This window comes from Canis lupus, chromosome 16 (genome assembly GCF_048164855.1).
Source record: "Canis lupus baileyi chromosome 16, mCanLup2.hap1, whole genome shotgun sequence".
NCBI lineage: Eukaryota > Metazoa > Chordata > Mammalia > Carnivora > Canidae > Canis > Canis lupus.
In genome coordinates, this window is record NC_132853.1 from 42,446,349 (window position 1) to 42,466,124 (window position 19,776).

General features: G+C 41.7%; 1 protein-coding gene across 1 annotated transcript in view; it reads left to right on the forward strand.

Annotated features, from left to right (window-relative positions):
• The first annotated feature begins 6,687 nt into the window (after positions 1-6,687).
• DBF4B (DBF4B-CDC7 kinase regulatory subunit) overlaps positions 6,688-19,776 on the forward strand; it is a 35,737-nt gene continuing 22,648 nt past the window's right edge. Inside the window, 3 exon segments of the mRNA XM_072780892.1 lie at positions 6,688-6,711; positions 8,529-8,984; positions 9,423-9,488. Coding sequence (XP_072636993.1) covers positions 8,963-8,984; positions 9,423-9,488 — 88 coding nt within the window. The 5' untranslated portion in view covers positions 6,688-6,711; positions 8,529-8,962.

Here is a 19,776-nt window from a genome sequence, read left to right on the forward strand (position 1 = left end):
ATCCCTCCAAATGTGAAGCTTCCCTTTCCCATTCCGCAGATAACATCCCTGCCTTACTACATACCCCAGGATGTCTAACAAGAGAGGCCCAGGGAGGGCACCAGTGTCAATCTGCTTATGGAAGATTAGCAAAGCTCACTTGTTTTTATTCTTTTAGATAAAAGATGAATTTAAATTTTAATGCTTCCTTTCAGTAGCCATGTGATTTTCTTTTGCTAGGAGGTACACACCTCTCTCTGGAGACCAGGATATACCTAGAAAGAGAATTGCTGGGTTGAAGGGCAGATACCCTACTGGATATCGCAAAATTGCTCTCCCAAGGGCTTGTTCCAGGTTACATTTCCACCTGTTTCCTCACATTTTTATTAAAACTTGGTTTCATTATAATTTTTCCAACCAAAAGGGTATGCAATGGCATCAGATTGTTTAATTTGCATTTTCCTAATTACTAGTGAGTTTGAGCATTTTTTGTTTGTTCTCCATTAAAATTTCCTCATCTTAAAAAAAATTTTTTTCTCATCTTTGAATTGCCCATTTATATCCCTTGTAGATTTTTCTGTTGAATTGTCTTTTCCGGGTTGTAGTCCCACTGTCAGGGGGAGACAGCAGGGAGGGGGTGGGCAGGGGAGAAGGAGAGCCTTACCTCAGTCACATACTGCAGCATCGCCATCTGGGCCAGCTTCTCCTGAATCAGCCCAAAGTTGTGAATTTTCTTCCCAAACTGGGTACGATTAGCAGCATGATCCACCTGGAAGAGGGGAAAAAAAAAAAAAAAAAAAAAGAATTGTCTTTTCCTTACTGATTTCCATAGAGTCTATGTTTTCCTTTTTTTCTATTTCATTATTTTCTATTTTTTTATTATTATCTGACCATCTGCAAACTTTGAATGTACTCATTGTTCATTTTCTGACTTGTCAAAGTGAACACTTGGCTGATTCATTTTCATTGTTTTTTAATTTATTTATTGTATTTTTAAAAGATTTTATTTATTTATTTATTTATTTATTTATTTATTTATTTATTTATTTATTTATTTAAGAAAATGGGAGAAGCAGACTCCCAGCTGAGCAGGGAGCCCAACATGGGGATCTATCCCAGGATCCTGTGATCATGACCTGATCCAAGGGCAGATGCTTAACCAACTGAGCCACCCAGGTGCCCTCATTCCTTTTTCTTTTTTTTTCCAAGACTTTATTTATTTTTTTATTTGAGAGTGAACGAGTGAGAGAGAGAGAGAGAGAGAGAATGCGGGAGGGCAGGGGCCAGAGAGAGAGGGAGAAGCAGACTCTTTGCTGAGCAGGAAACCCAACATGGGGCTCTATCCCAGGACCCTGTGATCATGACCAGAGCCAAAGGCAGATGCTTAAGTAACTGCGCCACATAGGTGCCCTGATTCATTTTCATTCTGGCTTGTTTTCTAACATAGCATATTCATTTTAGGTCATACATTTCCCTCTAGTTATTTTAGCTGAATTTTATAGCTTTTGGTTTTTTAAGATTTTGTTTATTTATTTGAGAGAGAGAGCAAGTGAGCAGGAGCAGGGAAAGGAACAGACAAAAAGGCACAGGCTGACTCCACGCGGAGCACAGAGCCCAATCCAGGGCTTGATCTCACGACCCTGAGACCATGATCTGAGCCAAAACCAAGAGTCAGATGCTTAATCAACTGATCCACCCAGGTGCCCCTGGTTTTACACCTTAAAAAAAAAAAGTATTGGGACGCCTAGGTGGCTTGGTGGTTGAGCATCTGCTTTTGGTCCAGGGCATGATCCTGGAGTTCCGGGATTAAGTCCCACATTGGGCTCCTGCAAAGAGTCCGCTTCTCCCTCTGTCTATGTCTCTGCCTTCTCTCTGTGTCTCTCATGAATAAATAAAATCTTTAAAAAACATTATCTTTTCTTTATTGATTTCTAACTTCATTATACTGTGGTCATAGAATATGTTATTTGATTTTTTAAGAAATATTCTGTATGATGTTGATTTTTTGGTATTGGTTGATACTTGTGGGAGATAGTATAAGTCCATTTTTATACTCTTCTAGTGTACTTGAAAATAAAACTGATTTTCTAATATTTGCATATTAAAGTTTGTTACATTATTTAATCTTTTATATGTTAATAATTTTATTCTTGTTACATCTATCTTACTTTTGGGGAGGAAAATATGTTAAGATGTCCCACTATATTTATAGATTTTAGTCTTTCCTTGTTTTTTGTTTTTTGTTTTTAAAGTAGGCTCCATGCCAACATGGGGCTTGAACTCATGATGTCAAGATCAAGAGTCACACACTAGGGATCCCTGGGTGGCGCAGCGGTTTGGCGCCTGCCTTTGGCCCAGGGCGCGATCCTGGAGACCCGGGATCGAATCCCACATCGGGCTCCCGGTGCATGGAGCCTGCTTCTTCCTCTGCCTCTCTCTCTCTCTCTCTCTCTCTCTGTGACTATCATAAATAAATTTTAAAAAAAAATTAAAAAAAAAAAAAGAGTCACACGCTGTATGAACTTAGCCAGCCACGTGCCCCTTCCCTTGTATTTCTGCCTTAAATATTTTTTTCTGCCTTAAGTATTTTGAAGTTATGTTGTTAGATTCATATAAATACTAGGTTACTTAGTTCCTGGTAAATTGTTTATTATCAAGCAAGGACACCTCTATCCCTAATAATTCTTTATCTCTTAAAGTCAATTTTGTCATATTTTAATATTGCTAAAATATTTTAATTTTGCTATATTTTAATATTGCTAATATTTAATATTTAATATTTTAATAGTTTTCTTTGTCCATGTTGCCCTACACTGAGAGGCAGCACAGAACAGTATCAAGAACATGGCCTCTGAAGTCAGACTGCCCTGGTTCATATCCCAGCACTAATGCTTTCTGGCTGGCTGTGCAACCTCAAGTGAGTTATAACTTCAGTGTCCCCATGTACAAATTGGGCATACTTAACTACCCACCTAACAGGGTTTTTATGAGGATTAAAGTAATTACTATTTTTAATGCATTTTGAATGTCATAGTAAGCACTACATAGGTATTTATAAAATAATTAACATATATATGCATATATATATATCTGCATCCATTTTCTGTGTCATTATAAGTATTTCTCTGATAAATACCGTATAGCTGGTAGATACTGCAATGCTGCAGTAGATATTACATAAGTCATAGCACATATGTGTGAGTGTGTCTGTAGACTAACTCCTAGAAATAAGATGCTGAGTGGAAAGATATGTACATTTGTAATTTTGCTAGATAATGCCAAACTGCCTTACTTAGGAAGCTGGTACAACCCCAATGTAAGGCAATTTGGCACTACCTAGCAAAATTGATCTTTGCCAGTCTGTTCAATGAAAGTGGCATTTTAGAGTAGATTTACATTTCTCTTAAGTGAGGTTGTGCGTACTTGAATGCTCTTTGTATTTCTTTTTTTTTTTTTTAATTTATGATAGTCACAGAAAGAGAGAGAGAGAGAGAGAGAGGCAGAGACACAGGCAGAGGGAGAAGCTCCATGCACCGGGAGCCCGATGTGGGATTCAATACCAGGTCTCCAGGATCACGCCCTGGGCCAAAGGCAGGCGCCAAACCGCTGCGCCACCCAGGGATCCCTGTATTTCTTTTTCTAAGAATATTCCCTTACCCATTTTCAATTAGGTTGTTGTTCTTTTCTGTATCTTATTTATACAGGTTTTTTTTTTTTAGGTATTGGGAAATCAGTCCGTGTTCTATGATATGAGCTGATTTTTTTTTTTTTTTTTTAACTTTAAGCACTTCCCTTCCGGAATCAAGAAAAACGGTGAGAAACAAAATTTTGAATTACTATCTCAAAACATTTTCTGCCGTGTAGTAAATATACCTTTTTCTGGTCACTGACTTTGCACTAAACACATGTTTAATATTTAAAATGTCACTTTCTGGTAAATACTATTATCTTCATTTTACAAATGAAAAAACTGAAGATCAGAGAGATTCAGTCATTTATTTGCTTAACAAATATTTAGTAAGCACCCACCAGGATATAGCAGTAAGTGAAACAGAAAAGGTCCTTCTTCTTATGGACTTGCATTCTACCTGGGGAAATATAGACAACAAACCAGCAAACAAAATACTTTCTGTTAGTGGTAAGCACTGTGAAGAAAATAAGCCAAAGTAGTACACCCAGCAAGAAATGGGGGAGCTGCTGTTAGGTTGGGTGGTCTCCAAAGTCCTATCTGAAAAAAAATGAGATTTGATCTCATTGCCTAAACGAAAGAGAAGAGCTGGGAAATGAGACCATTGGTATAAAGGCCCTAAGGCACCAACTCGTTGGGCTCACTCAAGACACAGGAAAGTTTGGTACGAGGAGCAAACAGGGAAAGCCTCTGGGTGGTTTTGCAAGGGAAGGTAATTTTATCCATAATTGGGGATCACAAACAGCTTTTTTGTTGATGTGTATATCAGTTATCTGTTGCTGTCTCACCCCAAAATGTAATGACTTGCCACCAATCATTGATCTTCTCTGGGTTTCTGTAGGCCTGGCATTTGGGAGCAGCTTGGTTGGGCTTTTCTGTCTTGGGATCTCTTGGGATCTCTTGTTCAGCTTGGCTAGGGCTGAACAATCTCCTTGCAAGATGGCTCAATCACATTAGTGGTTCAATTGGTGCTGGCTGTTGTTAACAGGGAGTCTCTATTCCTCTCAGTCTCCACAAAAGCCTCTCCACAGGCACACTTGAGAGTCCTCCTTTCATGATTGCTGGCTTCCCCCACAGCAGGTGATCCAAGAAACAGCAATACAGACGTTGAAATGTTTTATAACCCAGCCTCAGAAGTGGTGTGTTGTTATTTCCTCAATGTTCTATGGTACATAGCCCTATTTGATGTGGTCAGTAGTATCAGGAGTTGTACGTGTTGCAGGCCCTCTTCAGACATTGTCTACCACAGTGTTTTAGAGAATGCTTTTAGGCAACAGGCTTGAACAGTGGAAACCTGAATAAAGTAGAAGGGCCCACAGTGACCCCAGCCCTCTGACTGAAGACAGGACAGGCACATCAGGCCACCCGCCTCAAACTATCCATAGGACCCAACTAACCAATGAACTACTTCCAACCTGGCACAGTTACTAAAAAAGGGAAATTCCATACATCCCCATACCTCCTTACTTCCCTCTGCCTCCTTGCAGAGTGCCTCTTCTTTGCTGCCCTGCCCACCACTCCCTTGCAGTGTATTCAGTACATTCCTACCTCCTTTGTTCTGCCTCAGGTGAATCCTTTCACTGCTGGCACGCTGGCCCTGCACCCGATTGATCGAGTCACCCCACATTTGATTGATTGAGTCACCCCACATTTGGGGAACTGCTTCTAATCCGGACAGACAGCACAAATATGGGTATTTTAAAATTTATATAGTTTTTTTTTTAAGATTTTATTTACTTATTCATGAGAGACACAGAGAAAGACAAAGAGGCAGAGAGACAGGCAGAGGGAGAAGCAGGCTCCACGCGGGGAGCCTGAGACGTAGGACTAGATCCTGAGTCTCCAGGATCACGCCCTGAGCTGAAGGTGGAATTAAACCACTGAGCCACCCAGGGATCCCCAGAATATTTTATAAAAATATATTTTCCAGGGATCCCTGGGTGGCGCAGCAGTTTGGCGCCTGCCTTTGGCCCAGGGCGTGATCCTGGAGACCAGGGATCAAATCCCACATCGGGCTCCCGGTGCCTGGAGCCTGCTTCTGTCTCTGCCTCTCTCTCTCTCTGTGACTATATATATATATATATATGTATATATATATATTTTTTTGGTTTTGACTAAGGTCATGATCTGTCAGGGTCGTGGGATAGAGCCCTGAGTCAGGCTCCCTGCTCATAGGGGAGTCTGCTTGTCTCATTCTCCTTCTGCCCTTCTCCCTCACTCACATGCTCTCTCTCGCTCTCTTTCAAGTGAATAAATAAATCTTTTAAGAATATACATTTTTTTTCCAAAATAAAGATAATTAGAAGAATGGCATTGTTTTACATTTCTCCAAATCTTTTAAATAACTGATTAAACAGAAGAGTGTTCTTAGTTTTGCTTCTGCATACTCCATTAAACATTCATGAAAGAATGAGAACAAAAATTGGAAAATAAGGGCACCTGAGTGGCTCAGTTAAGCGTCTGCCTTCAGCTCACACCATGATTTCAGGGTCCTGAGATGGTGCCCTGTGTCAGGCCCCCTGCTCAGTGAGGAGCCTGCTTCTCTCTCTCCCTCTGCCCCACCCCCATCCTGCTCAAGCACTCTCTCACTCTCTCTCGTCTCTCAAATAAATAAAATCTTTTAAAAAATAGAAAATAATGTCTTTGTGTTATTGTAAACTATTGTAAGTAGTTTGGACTTCATGGGATTTTTTTTAAGATTTTATTTATTTATCCATGAGAGACACACACAGAGAGAGGCAGAGACACAGGCAGAGGGAGAAGCAGGCTCCACGCAGGGAGCCCGATGTGGGACTCAATCCCGGGTCTCCAGGATCACACCCCAGGCTGCAGGTGGCACCAAACCGCTGCGCCACCGGGGCTGCCCTTCATGGGACTTTTTGAAAGGGCTGAGCTACACTTTGGGAACCTTGGACTAGATTATGAGGTAGTAACAAATGATACCCAAATTTCAGTAGCTTAAAATAACAGAAGTTTATTTCTTGCTTGTGCAACAGATCCATTTGGGGTTGCCCATGGTTCTGCTCTACGTCATCTTCACTAAGGTATGTAAGCTGACAGATGAGCCTCTAGCTAGGACATTGCCAGTCATTGTGATGGGGGAAAAGAACTTGGTAAATGATCCTGTCTCTTAAAACTTGTGCTTGAAAGTGATGTCAATTTTTTTCTTTTTTTTAAAGATTTTTATTTATTTTATTATTTATTCACAAGAGAGACAGAGAGAGAGAGGCAGAGACATAAGCAGAGGAGGGAGAAGCAGGCTCCATGCAGGGAACTCATGATGTGGGACTCAATCCTGAGACTCCGGGATCATGCCCTGAGCCGAAGGCAGACACTCAACCGCTGAGCCATCCAGGCATACCGATTTTTTTCTTTTTTCATCAGCCAAAGCAAGTCACATGGCCAAGCTTTAGTTTATCAGGGCCGGTATGTGTAATCTAGTGTAGGGAGGGGCCCTGTGGGAAGGGATACAAAATGTATGTGAGAGATAGAGATAGAGATAGGGATGTATCTCTGCATGGTTTTTAAGGAGTATCATTCCAGTTGTGCATGGAGAATGGATTACTCTGAGGAGATGAAGGAAGCTACTCAAGAGTAAAAGTGGTGTTGGGCCACCTGGCTGGCTCAGTCAGTAGAGCATGCAGCTCTTGAGCTCAGGGTCATGAGTTCAAGTTCCCCTTTAGTAGAGTTTACTTAATAAAAAAAAAAAAGAGTAGAAGTTGTGTTAGAAAGTAACACAGTGCTTTGGGCAAGAAGGTATGGTTGCTTGAACTAAGATGGTAACAGTGGTCTGATTCAAGATATACTTTGAAGTTGGCAGAACTTTTTCGGAGTGAGGGTGGGGATAAGGGAAAATACTGAAATAACCTCTAGGTTTTTGTCTTGAGCAACTAGGTGGATTGTATAACACGTACTGAGATGGAGAAGAATAGGTTTTTTTTTTTTTTTTTTGAGGGATGTGTGGGTGAAACAAATGTTCTGTTTTTAACATATTAAGCCTGAGGTGCCCGTTAGACATCCAAACAGAAATGTTCAGTAGCCACTTGAATATATGTCTGGAGATTAAGGGAGAGGTCAGAACTAGAGATAGAAATTCTGCAGGCGTTAGCATAAAGCTGAGTGTAAACCCATGGAGTTGAATGAGGTCTCCTAGGGAGAAAGTGTTAATATGGAAGAGAAGAGGGCTAAGGGCTAAAGCCCTGGCATGCTGCAACATTTATAGGTGGAACAATGGCTTTTGATCCAGCAAAGGAGATTTGAGGAGCCAGTGAGGGAAGGTGAAAACTGGTAGAAATGGAAGCAAAATGAAGAAATTGCCTCAAGAAGGAGAGAATAGGACAGCCCGGGTGGCTCAGCGGTATAGCGCCGCCTTCAGCCCAGGGCGGGATCCTGGAGACCTGGGATCTAGTCCCACATCAGGCTCCCTGCATGGAGCCTGCTGCTCCCTCTGCCTGTGTCTCTGCCTCTCTCTCTGTGCCTCTCATGAATAAATAAAATAAAATCTTAAAAAATAAAAAGAATTTTTTTTTAAAGGAGAGAATGGTCTGTTTTAATGTTCTAGAAATCATATTGTATGCATATCGCAAAGTGACCGTAGCATTTGGGAACATGGAAGTTACAGCTGACCTGGACAAGTACTGTTTTAGGGAAGAGGTGAGGATCAACGCTAATTACCTGAGTAGAGGAAAAGATGGGAAGTGAAGAATGGAGACACCTCTTTTGAGAAATATTTTGGTTGGGTGAATAAGTGGAGAAAAGGGAAGGAAACAAAGATGTGAAGAAGATGAAATGATGTGTTTTGTAAATTGTCAACGCTCTATAAGTGATAGGCTTGTTTTGTTATTTATTATCTGACTCCCAGGAATTTCCAACCAGCTCAGTGTGAAGAATCACTAAGGCCTGGTATACCACTGGTCCCCAGCTTCCCGTGAGGTGCAGAGTATCTCCAGCCAATGAAAAGTCCAGAGATGAAGAGACGGGTGGAGAAAGCAGAGCTGAGAAGGAAGCGGATGGAAGGGAGGATTTGCTGCGTTAACATTGACCTCGCAGGGCCACCGTAGGGCAGCCCTTCGCAGGTATCACGCTGGCTTAGGGGGCGGAGCGACAGGAAATTTAAACTGAAGCCGCGTTGGAAGGCGCCTGGAGACTGATAGTGCGCTGGTGGGGTTGCCGTCGACGCTTGGACATCGGAAAGAGCTCATGGAGCCCGCGAATAGAACGCGGAGGCCTTGAGGAAGGAGTACGGAGGCCGAGAAGGAGCCGAGGGTTTGAGGAGGGAGAAAGGAAAGGGTACGGATGCCGGGAAGGGGAAGATGGGGTAAGAAAGGCGGAAGGGGTTATGAGAGTATGGAGAGGTTAAGGGATGGGGAAGGTGCCCAGGAATTGGGGAGCGGATAGGTGCAGATGCTGAGGGGGGCAGAAGGGCCGGGAAGGGCTCCCAGGAGTTGAGGAGGCAGGTCTCAGGGGGGCAGAGGGACTGTGAGGGACAAAAACCTGGGAATTAGAATGTACAAAGGGTGACCAAGAAGAGGGCATGGGCGTTGAGGGCGCAGAGTCCTGGAGGAGGCGGTGGGACAGGAGCCTTGAAGCAGGCGCGGGAGGTGAGATGGGATATGGATCGAGATGGAGTTGAGTCTTGCAGTACCGGGGAGCCGCGCTGGGGATTGTGCGGGAATTGCGAGGCAGGGGCAAGGGATGGTGGAAGGTCGAAGGCTAATGATGAAGGTGGTTCTGCTGCTGTTTTGTCCTTTCTCAGGCGACGGCAGACTCTCTGAGCTGCAGAGTTCTATGGCTGACAGTAGCCTCCGGGCTCCGGACCTAGGTAGGTAACAGGTCAGAACTAGGGATGCGAGGTCGAAATTGCTACTCTTGCACCAGAGCCTCCTGGGATGAAAAGGTCGTGAAATGTTTAGCCCTATTGAGGTTTTCTAATTACTTAGTGATTTTGAGTGTGTGTACATGGAGGGATGTCATGAATCGTTTAGGAATTCATATTAAAGGTCGAACGAGCTTTCAGCCTGAATTACGAAGGAGATTAGCAGATGGGGAATCAGTATAGAGTATCTTATTAAGCCCATATTCATGGTTATTTTTACCGTAAACTTAAACACCCACGGAAATAGATAAGTATTTCTGCACGTGCTTACTTCCCTCAATACTCTCCCCTCCCACTTTCAGTATCTTCTAGTTTTAGTTCTGGATTATTCCAGATACAGGCTTTGGTTGTTGCCTTTGAACTGATAATATGCTTTACTAAATAATGTACTCTTTCTTTGCTGGAGAACTTTTCTCCGAGAGTGTTTTCAAAAGGAGGCTTTATGTGATAAACTTTCTGAGGCTTGTATACCTGAGAATATCTTGATTTCACCGTAGTGTTAAAATTCTTTAGTCAAAGTTCTTTTCCTTCAACATGCTGAAAAATTACAGTATTTTCTTCCTGCAGAAAGTAGAGGATGTTGATAATTGGTGTGGTCTGATTCTTGTTCCTTTGTAAGTGACCTGCTTTTCTCATGAGAACATTTTAGATGATTCTTTTTATTTTCTCACATTTTATTTATTTATTCATGAGAGTCACACAGAGAGAGGCGGAGACATAGGTAGAGGGAAAAGAACTTTGACTAAAGAATTTTAACACTACGGTGAAATCAAGATATTCTCAGGTATACAAGCCTCAGAAAGTTTATCACATAAAGCCTCCTTTTGAAAACATTCTCAGAGAAAAGTTATCCAGGCTCTCTCCTGTGGGAGCCTGATGTTGGACTCCATCCCAGGACCCTGAGATCCTGACCTGAGCCAAAAGCAAATGCTCAACCACTGAGCTACCCAAGCGTCCTTTGTATTTGTTTTTAAAATTCACTGTGGTATGACTATGTGTGAATTTTAGAGGGTTTTTTAAATAAGTTAATTACAATTTTATAGTTACATAATTTTAAAAGGTCAGGTCTGTCTCTTTTTTTTTTTTTAATTTTTATTTATTTATGATAGTCACACAGAGAGAGAGAGGCAGAGACATAGGCAGAGGGAGAAGCAGGCTCCATGCACCGGGAGCCCGACGTGGGATTAGATCCCGGGTCTCCAGGATCGCGCCCGGGTCCAAAGGCAGGTCCAAAGGCAGGCGCCAAACCGCTGCGCCACCCAGGGATCCCCTGTCTGTCTCTTTCTTATACACACTCCTCCTTCCCAAAAGTGGGCGTTGCTCCTAGGGTGCCATTATTTACAACTCTTCTAGTATTTACCTACTTATTTCTTTTTTTAAAGATTCTATTTATTTATTCATGAGAGACACAGAGAGAGAGAGAGAGGCAGAGACACAGGCAGAGGGAGAAGCAGGCTCCATGCAGGGAGCGGACTTGTGACTCAATCCAGGGTCTCCAGGATCACGCCCTGGGCTGAAGGCGGCGCTAAACCTCTGAGCCACCTGGGCTGCCCCTACCTATTTCTAAATAGCATACTCATACCGCTTCTGTTGTTTTCAACTTAAATTATATCTGTTGATTTCTCTTCTCTTCTTTCTTTCTTTCTTTCTTTCTTTCTTTCTTTCTTTCTTTCTTTCTTTCTTTCTTTCTTTCTTTCTTCTTTCTTATTCTTTAATTGAAGTTCGATTTGCCAACATATAGTATAACACCCAGTGCTCATCCCATCGAGTGCTGTTTACTTCCTTTTTTTTTATTTTTTTTAATTTTTATTTATTTATGATAGTCACACAGAGAGAGAGAGAGAGGCAGAGACACAGGCAGAGGGAGAAGCAGGCTCCATGCACCGGGAGCCCGATATGGGACTCGATCCCCGGTCTCCAGGATCGCGCCCTGGAGGCAGGCGCTAAACCGCTGCGCCACCCAGGGATCCCTGCGCCACCCAGGGATCCCTGTTTACTTCTTAATATGGAAAATATTTTTTTCTGTGTCTCCACTTACATGCAGCACATACAAACACACACGTTTCTGTCCTCTTCTCTCCTCCTCCCAGTGTATTTGTAGTGTTTGTTTTGTTGTTTTTTGAGTAGGCTCCATGCCCAAAGCAGAGCCCAACATGGGCCCAAGCTCACAGCCCTGAAATCAAGACCTGAGCTGAGATCAAGAGTCGTATACTTAATCCACTGAGCCACCTTGGCTCCCCTACATGTAGTTATTTTTTATTGGTCATTTATTTAGTTGCACTATCATGATTATGGTTATTCACAGATGTCTCATGTAGCAAACTAGGAAATATACTTCATTTTCTATGTATAATCACTAACTCATGTCCAGATTCTACCAGAATTATAAATCTTCCTTCACTACTTTCAAGTTCATCATAGAATCCATGTTTTCTTCTTTGTCTGGTAGACATACTTTCTGAAACCATTTGTCTAAGTCTTGTAGTCTGGTCCAGCTATTCCTAAGCTTGTTGCACCGGTTTCCTCCTAGAATTTCCCCTTCATCATTCTATGGATTTCCCTTTGTTGCTTTCCTGTGTGGGATCCCCTATATTCCAAATTCCTATTTTCTTCTCTCTTCGTTTACTTCCTCATTTTGATAGAGTACATCTTCTAATTTAGCTTCCTGAGGAAGGATACATGAAAAATATATTTTTCAAGACCTGCAAGTGGGACAATTCTTTTCTTCTTCTTTTTTAAGATTTTATTTATGTATTTGAGAGAGAGAGAGAGAAAGAGCATGAGGCAGTAAGTGGGGTAGGTGCAGAGGGAGAAGGACAAATAGATTCCTCACCAAGCAGGGAGCCTGATGTGGAGCTTGATCCCAGAACCCTGGGATCATGACTTGAGCCAAAGGCAGGTGCTTAACCAACTGAGCTACCCAGGCACCCCGACTCTTTATTCTACCTTACATTTGAATGATAGTCCAGCTATTTAAAGAGTTCTAGGTTAGAAATCCTTTTTCCCCAGAATTTTGAAGACATGTTACACTTTTTTTTTTTAAGTGTACAAATCTTGTTTTAATTTTTAATTCCAGTATAATTAATATCCAGTGAGTGTTATATTAGTTTCAAATGTACTGTATAGTGATTCAACCACATTCCACTTCTTACAGCTTCTAGTGTACTGTGGCAAAGTCTGATGCTATAAATATTTCTACCTTCCTCCTGTACATGATAAGGGTCTAGACTGGTCTGTCTGTAAACTACAGCTGCCCTCATCTAGCAACAATGTGATTATTGTCTATCTTTTTCACTTCCAAATTAGTCACTATTATTGTTGTTTTATACAGTCAGCAATTGTTTGGATTTATATATATTTTTGGCAAATTTTTAGACCCCTTCTGGGTCTAGCTTCCTTCATCCCAAAGTATACTTCTGTGAAGTCATTTAGTAAGAAGTGGTTGGGGATGAAGGGGTTTTCTTTGTTTGAAAAATGCCTTGGTGGGTGGGCACCTGGGTGGTTCAGTGGTTGAACATCTGCCATTGGCTCAGGTCGTGATCCTGGGGTCCTGGGATCAAGTTCCACATCAGGTTCCCCTCAGGGAGCCTGGTTCTCCCTCTGCCTATGTCCCTGCCTCTCTTCTCTCTGTGTGCCTCTCATGAATAAATAAAATGTTTAAAAAAGAAAAAGAAAATTGCCTTGGGTTTTCTCTGTTAAAAAATGGGTAGCTCAGTCAGTTAAGCATCCAATTCTTTTATTTATTTTTAATTATTTTTAATTTTTTTAAAATTTATTCATGAGAAGAGAGGGAAAGGCAGGCTCTCCATGGGGGACTTGATTCCAGGACCCCGAGATCACGACCTGAGCCAAACCACTGAGCCACCCAGTGTCCCCTCTCAGTGTTTTAAATACTTATTAGTGACATAAAGCATTTAATAATTTAATTATTTTGTAGTCTATATCTGATCATTTTATTTGAAGCTCTTAGGGATCTAATTTTGCTCTTATTTCTGCTGATTCTCATCCACAGTGGCTTGTTTCCTTCATGTGTTTTATAATGTTGGAGGGTGAGCTAATGTTTGATGATGCTTTATCTGAGGAAATTTTGGGAACCCTGAGCTAAGCTGTGTACCCTCTAGAATTGCTTTGCATTTGATTCTTTGAAGTATGTATGCCAAAGGCATTATGAGCTGGGATTACTTTTTACATTAATTTCTCTGTTTGGTGGTAGGTTCTTAGACCACATAAGTAATGTGAATTTGAATTCCAAATTCTTGGGAGGCCTATGGTTATAAATCTCAGAGAAGTCTTTTGTCATGTGGAGCCCAGGCTTACCCTTTTATCTGTTTTGGTGGATAGATTATTTTCAGATTTACCTTTTCTCCTAAATTCATGCAGGAGTTCTCAATTCTAACTCCTTCCTTGAGGCAGGCACAAGACCTTATCTCCTGGGCCCATCTGGCTCATCAATCCCAAACCCTTTTCTTTTAAGCCCACAAACTCCCCCAGGGCAGTCAGCATTAGCTTTCACCACTGTGGTTTTCAGCTTTCTCATCATTTGGGGCATTTGAGAAGTCCTCTTATTTATTTGTTTTGTGAATTTAGCAGTTAGATGGGATTTGTGTTTATATTTTAGCTAGTATTTTTAGATATTTTGTATTAGGAAGGCTTTTAAATTACTTGGTCTCCAGTATGGCCTGAAATGAAGCCAACATCTTCTTTCTCCTTAATGCCCTAAAATTTCTTGACAGAGTGCCCTGATGTGGGACTTTTTTCATTCATGCAGCTGGCACTTGGAGACTTTCAGTCTGGAAACTCATTTTCTTTCGTTCTGAAAATTGTTAGCATTATTTCTGTAAGATTCATCCCCTCCATTTTCTTTTATATTTCTGGAACTTTATATTCAGATATTGGATCTCATGGACTGATTGTTTGATTTTACTGTCTTTCTCTCCCACTTTCCATCTTCTTTTGTTTTCTTTGGAAAATTTCTTCAACTTAACCCCTGATCATTATATTTATTTCTGTAATGGATCTCTCATTTCCTTTCTTTCTTTCTTTTTTTTTTTTTTTTCCTTAAAGATTTTATTTTATTCATGAGAGACAGAGAGAGAAGGCAGAGACATAGGCAGAGGGAGAAGCAGGCTCCTCGCAGGAAGCTGGATATGGGACTTGATCCTGGAACTCCGGGATCACACCCTGAGCCGAAGGCAGACGCTCAGCCACTGAGCCACTCAGATGTCCTGGCTCTCTCTTTTCCTAAGAGGTTTTTCTTCTCTGTAGGTTTCTTTTTTTTTTTTTTTATAGTTGCTTACCTGTTTATGGAAGGCAGTGCATTCCTTTACCTCTCTGAGCTATTCATGGTATTATTTTTTTGGTTTCCTTCAGCTTTACTGTATTGTCTGTTTCCTTTATGTTCTTTTTTCTCTTTGTTTGGTGGTCAGATTTCTTGTTAAAAGCTTTCTTTTCTTCTTTTTTAGAAGCTTTCTTTAAATATCTGACAATCTGGGGACGCCTGGGTGGCTCAGCGGTTGAGCATCTGCCTTTGGTTCAGGGCGTGATCCCGGAGTTCTGGGATCGAGTCCCACATCAGGCTTCCAGCATGGAGCCTGCTTCTCCCTCTGCCTGTGTCTCTGACTCTCTCTCTTTCTGTGTGTCCCTCATGAATAAATAAATAAAATCTTAAAAAAAAAATCTGACAATCTTTGGTTATCCATTTTTATTTAAAAGTGAGGCAATAGGGGATGCCTGGGTGGCGCAGCGGTTTGGCGCCTGCCTTTGGCCCAGGGCGCGATCCTGGAGATCCGGGATCGAATCCCACGTCAGGCTCCCGGTGCATGGAGCCTGCTTCTCCCTCTGTCTATGTCTCTGCCTCTCTCTGTGTGTGTGACTATCATAAATAAATAAAAAATTAAAAAAAAAATTAAAGTGAGGCAATAAAATGCCAATTGGAGGGGGTTGTCAGTGGTAGACTTGATTGTAGGTAATCAGGCTGGAACCTGGCATTTTGCGGAAGTGTCTTACAGCTCAGGATGCTATGACAAAACACTGTAGACTGAGCGGCTTAAACAAAAGACATTTATTCCTTATACTACCGAAGGCTGGTAGTCCATGATCACAGTGCAAGTAGATTCAGTTCTTGGTAAGGGCTCCTTCCCTGCCTCACGTGTGACTACCATCTCACTGTGTGTTCATACAACTTCTTCCATGCACGCATGGTTGGAGAGAGAGAAAGCTCTGGTCTCTCTTCCTCTTATAAGAACATTAGCCCCATTAGGGGGGCTCGACCTCACAATTCCGCCTAACCTAACTATCTTGCAAGGCCTACACCTCTACTATTATCACACTGGGGGTTGTAAGTATGGTCATCAGCATTCTGGGAGCTCCATAGGGGAAGAGGTTTACAGGTTTCATGGTGCAGCATGTAGATATCCTCTTAACCTTCTGTGTTTTCACTGGGGCTTTATCCCTGCTCTCACCTGTGCTCCATTTTCTCTCATCTGGGCAACTTTCATACTCAGCGCTATTGACATTTAGGACAAGATAATTCTGTTATAATGGATTGTCCTATGTTTCGTGAGATGTTAAGCTGCATTCCTGGCTTCACCAACTGGCTAGGAGCACTCCTCCTCCCAGTTCTGACCACCAAAAATGTTTCCAGATATTGTCAGGTTTCCTGGGCAGGGGGGCAAAATCTCAAAATCTCCACCAGCTGCTGCTGGAGTCTTCTGCTGGGATGGGAGATGGTTCTAGGTACCTAGCTAGGTTCCTCCACCTGAACCACCAACTCATACTGTGTTATAAGATTTAACTCACTTGTTGAAGATTTGGGTTTTTTCTTTTTCATTCTTCACTTTAAAATAATTTCAGACTGGGACATCTGGATAGCTCAGCAGGTTGGTGTCAGACTCTTGGTTTTGACTCAGGTCATGGGCTCAGGCTCATGGGATTGAGCCCCATGTTGGGCTCCACGTTTAACAGGGAGCCCAATTGAGATTCTCTCCTCTGCCTGCCACCTATGCTCTCTCTCTCAAATAAATAAATAAAAATTTTTAAAAAAGTAATAGTAGTAATAATCCTTTGAGACTTACACAGACATTTCAGAAACAGTCAAGGGGTTCTTGTATACTTTTTACCCAGCTTCTCCCAAATATTAACATCTCAAGTAACCATAGTACAATTATAAAACTCAGGAAATTAATATTGATAAAATATTCTCTAACCTACAAATGTTACTTAAATTCTACTAGTTGTTTCCCGGCATCCTTTTTCTGGTTTAAGATCCATTCCAGGGCAGCCCTGGTGTCTCAGCAGTTTAGTGCCACCTTCAGCCCAGGGCCTGATCCTGGAGCCCCAGGATCAAGTCCCACATCAGGCTCCCTGCATGGAGCCTGCTTCTCCCTCTGCCTTGTGTCTCTGCCTCTCTCTCTTTCTGTGTGTCTCTCATGAATAAATAAACTCTTAAAAATTTTTTTTTCTTTATTTATCTGAGCCCAAGAGTCAGACGTTCAACCACCTGAGCCACCCAGGCACTTCCATATTTGTGCTTTTATATATATATATATATTATTATTATTATTATATATAATATTATTATATAATAATATATAATAAAATATATTATTTGTTTATTCCTGAGAGACACAGAGAGGCAGAGACACAGGCAGAGGGAGAAGCAGGCTCCCTGCGGGAAGCCCGATATAAGACTCGATCCCAGGACCCCGGAATCACGAATCACGCCCTGAGCCAAAGACGGATGCTCAGCCACTGAGCCACCCAGGCACCCCGAGGTTGTGCATTTTTGACACAGAAGTGATGTTGTGCCCTTTGTACTACATGGTGTCAGAAGGAACATGAATATGACAGGGCTCATCACTGTGTCCCATTAACTTTGATCATTTGATTACAGTGGTGTCTGGCTGTTTTCTCCACTGTAAAGTTACTATTTTACCTTTATATTTAATAAGTATCTTATGGGGAGTCACAAATGCGACTAAACAAATACTGAGGTCTAAACATTTCCCCCCCCCAAAGAGTCTAAACATTTTTAACAGTAGTTTTTTTATTGAGATGTAATTCACATTCCATATAATTCATCCGTATAAATTTGATGGTTTTTCATATATTCACAGAGTTGTACAACCACAATCAATCTTAGAACTTATATCACTTCCAAGAAAGAACCCCCTACCTAGAGATGGTTATTCCCAGTTTTCCCCTAAGCCCTGGGCTCTAGGTAGCCACTAATCTACTTTCTTTCTATAGATTGGCTTGTTCTGAATGTTACCTATAATTGGAACCATGCCATATGTACTCTTCTGTGACTGGTTTCTTTCACTTAGCATCATGTTTTCACAGTTCATTCATGTCATAGATCAGTATGTCATTTTTTTGTTGAATAATAATACTCCATCATATGCATATGATACTGCTTGAATGTTTGTTTATAAGCTGTCACGTGGACATGGGTTTTCATTTCTTGAGTGTATATCTAGGAGTATAATTGCTAGGTTATATGGTAACTCTGTGTTTAACCTTTAAAAAAAAAAAAGTTTATATGTTTATTTATGCATGAAAGACCCAGAGAGAGGCGGAGATATATATAGGCAGAGGGAGAAGCAGGCTCTATGCAGAGAGCCCATGTGGAACTCGATCCCGGGACCCCAGGATCATGCCCTGAGCCAAAGGCAAGTGCTCAACCACTGAGCCACCTAGGTGTCCCTTTGTTTAACCTTTTGAGGAACTGGCAGACTGTTTTCTGGTGTGGCTGCACCATTTTATATTCCTTCTGGCCAGATATGAGGATTCTGATTTCTCTACGTCCTTGCCAACACTTATTCTTTTTTATTATAGCCATCCTAGTGGAAGTAGTATCTCTTTGTGGTTTTGATTTGCATTTTCCTTATGGCTACTGGTCTTGTGCATCTTTTTACATGTTTATTGGCTATTTGTATATCTTTAAAGAAATTATATCTATTCATTGCCTTTTTTTTTTTTTTTTTGAGAGAAAGAGTGCGTGGGGGTGGGAGTCACAGTGAGGTGGAGGGAAAGAGAATCTTAAGCAGGCCCCATGCCTAGCAGAGTCTTTTGCGGGGCTTCTTCTTTTAACCCCAAGATCATGATCTTAGCCATAATCAAGAGAAGGACACTTAACTAATAACTTCACCACCCAGTGCCCCCCCACTTTTTTTTTTTTTTAATTAATGTATTTCTTTTTTTAAGTAGGCACACACCCAACATGGACTTGAACTCATGACCTTGAGATCAAGAGCCATACTGTCCCGCCAACTGAACTAACCAGGCACCCCTCGTTGCTCATTTTTAGTTGGATTATTTATCTTTTTATTATGTGAGGGTTTTTTTTTTTTAGGTATTGTATTTTTCATATCATTTATCTCCGATTCTTTACTTGCTGATCCTGTTTTATATTTCTAGTATTCTCCTTTTGAGGTGTTTTATTATACTGTAAAATTCTTTTCTCTGTCTGGTCCATTACTTAAGATGGACAGAAAACCTACACCAGAGGAAACATCTTTTTTCTTTTTTTTTAAGATTTTATTTATTCATGAGAGACACAGAGAGAGGCAGAGGGAGAAGCAGGCTGCTTGCAAGGAGCCTGATGTGAGACTCGATCCCAGAACTGGGATCATGCCTTGAACCAAAGGCAGACACCCAACTGCTGAGCCACCCAGGTGTCCCAAGGAAACATCTTTTATAGTACTTGTCTTCTCCCATGCTCAGGGCCATGTCTCCTGGAGGCAGCCACTCTCCTCGAAATATGCTTCTGGGATGCAGATGCAGAAGCGTACACCCTGAGTGGCTCAGTTGGTTAAATGGCTCTTGATTTTAGCTCAGGTCACGATCTCAGGGGATCGAGCCTCATGTAGGCTCCATGCTCAGCATAAACTCTGCTTGTCCCTCGCACCCTCTTGGTTTCTCCCCCACCAGCATAGGCACGCACCCACGCTCTCTGTTATCTCTCAAATAAATAAATAAATAAATAAATAAATAAATAAATAAATAAATAAATCTTTTTAAAAATTTGATCCAAACCCCTTATTTAAAATCCAGCAGTTTGGGGATCCCTGGGTGGCTCAGTGGTTTAGCGCCTGCCTTTGGCCCAGGGCGCAATCCTGGAGACCTGGGATCGAATCCCACGTCGGGCTCCCGGTGCATGGAGCCTGTTTCTCCCTCTACCTGTGTCTCTGCCTCTCTCTCTCACTCTGTGTGACTATCATAAATAAATAAATAA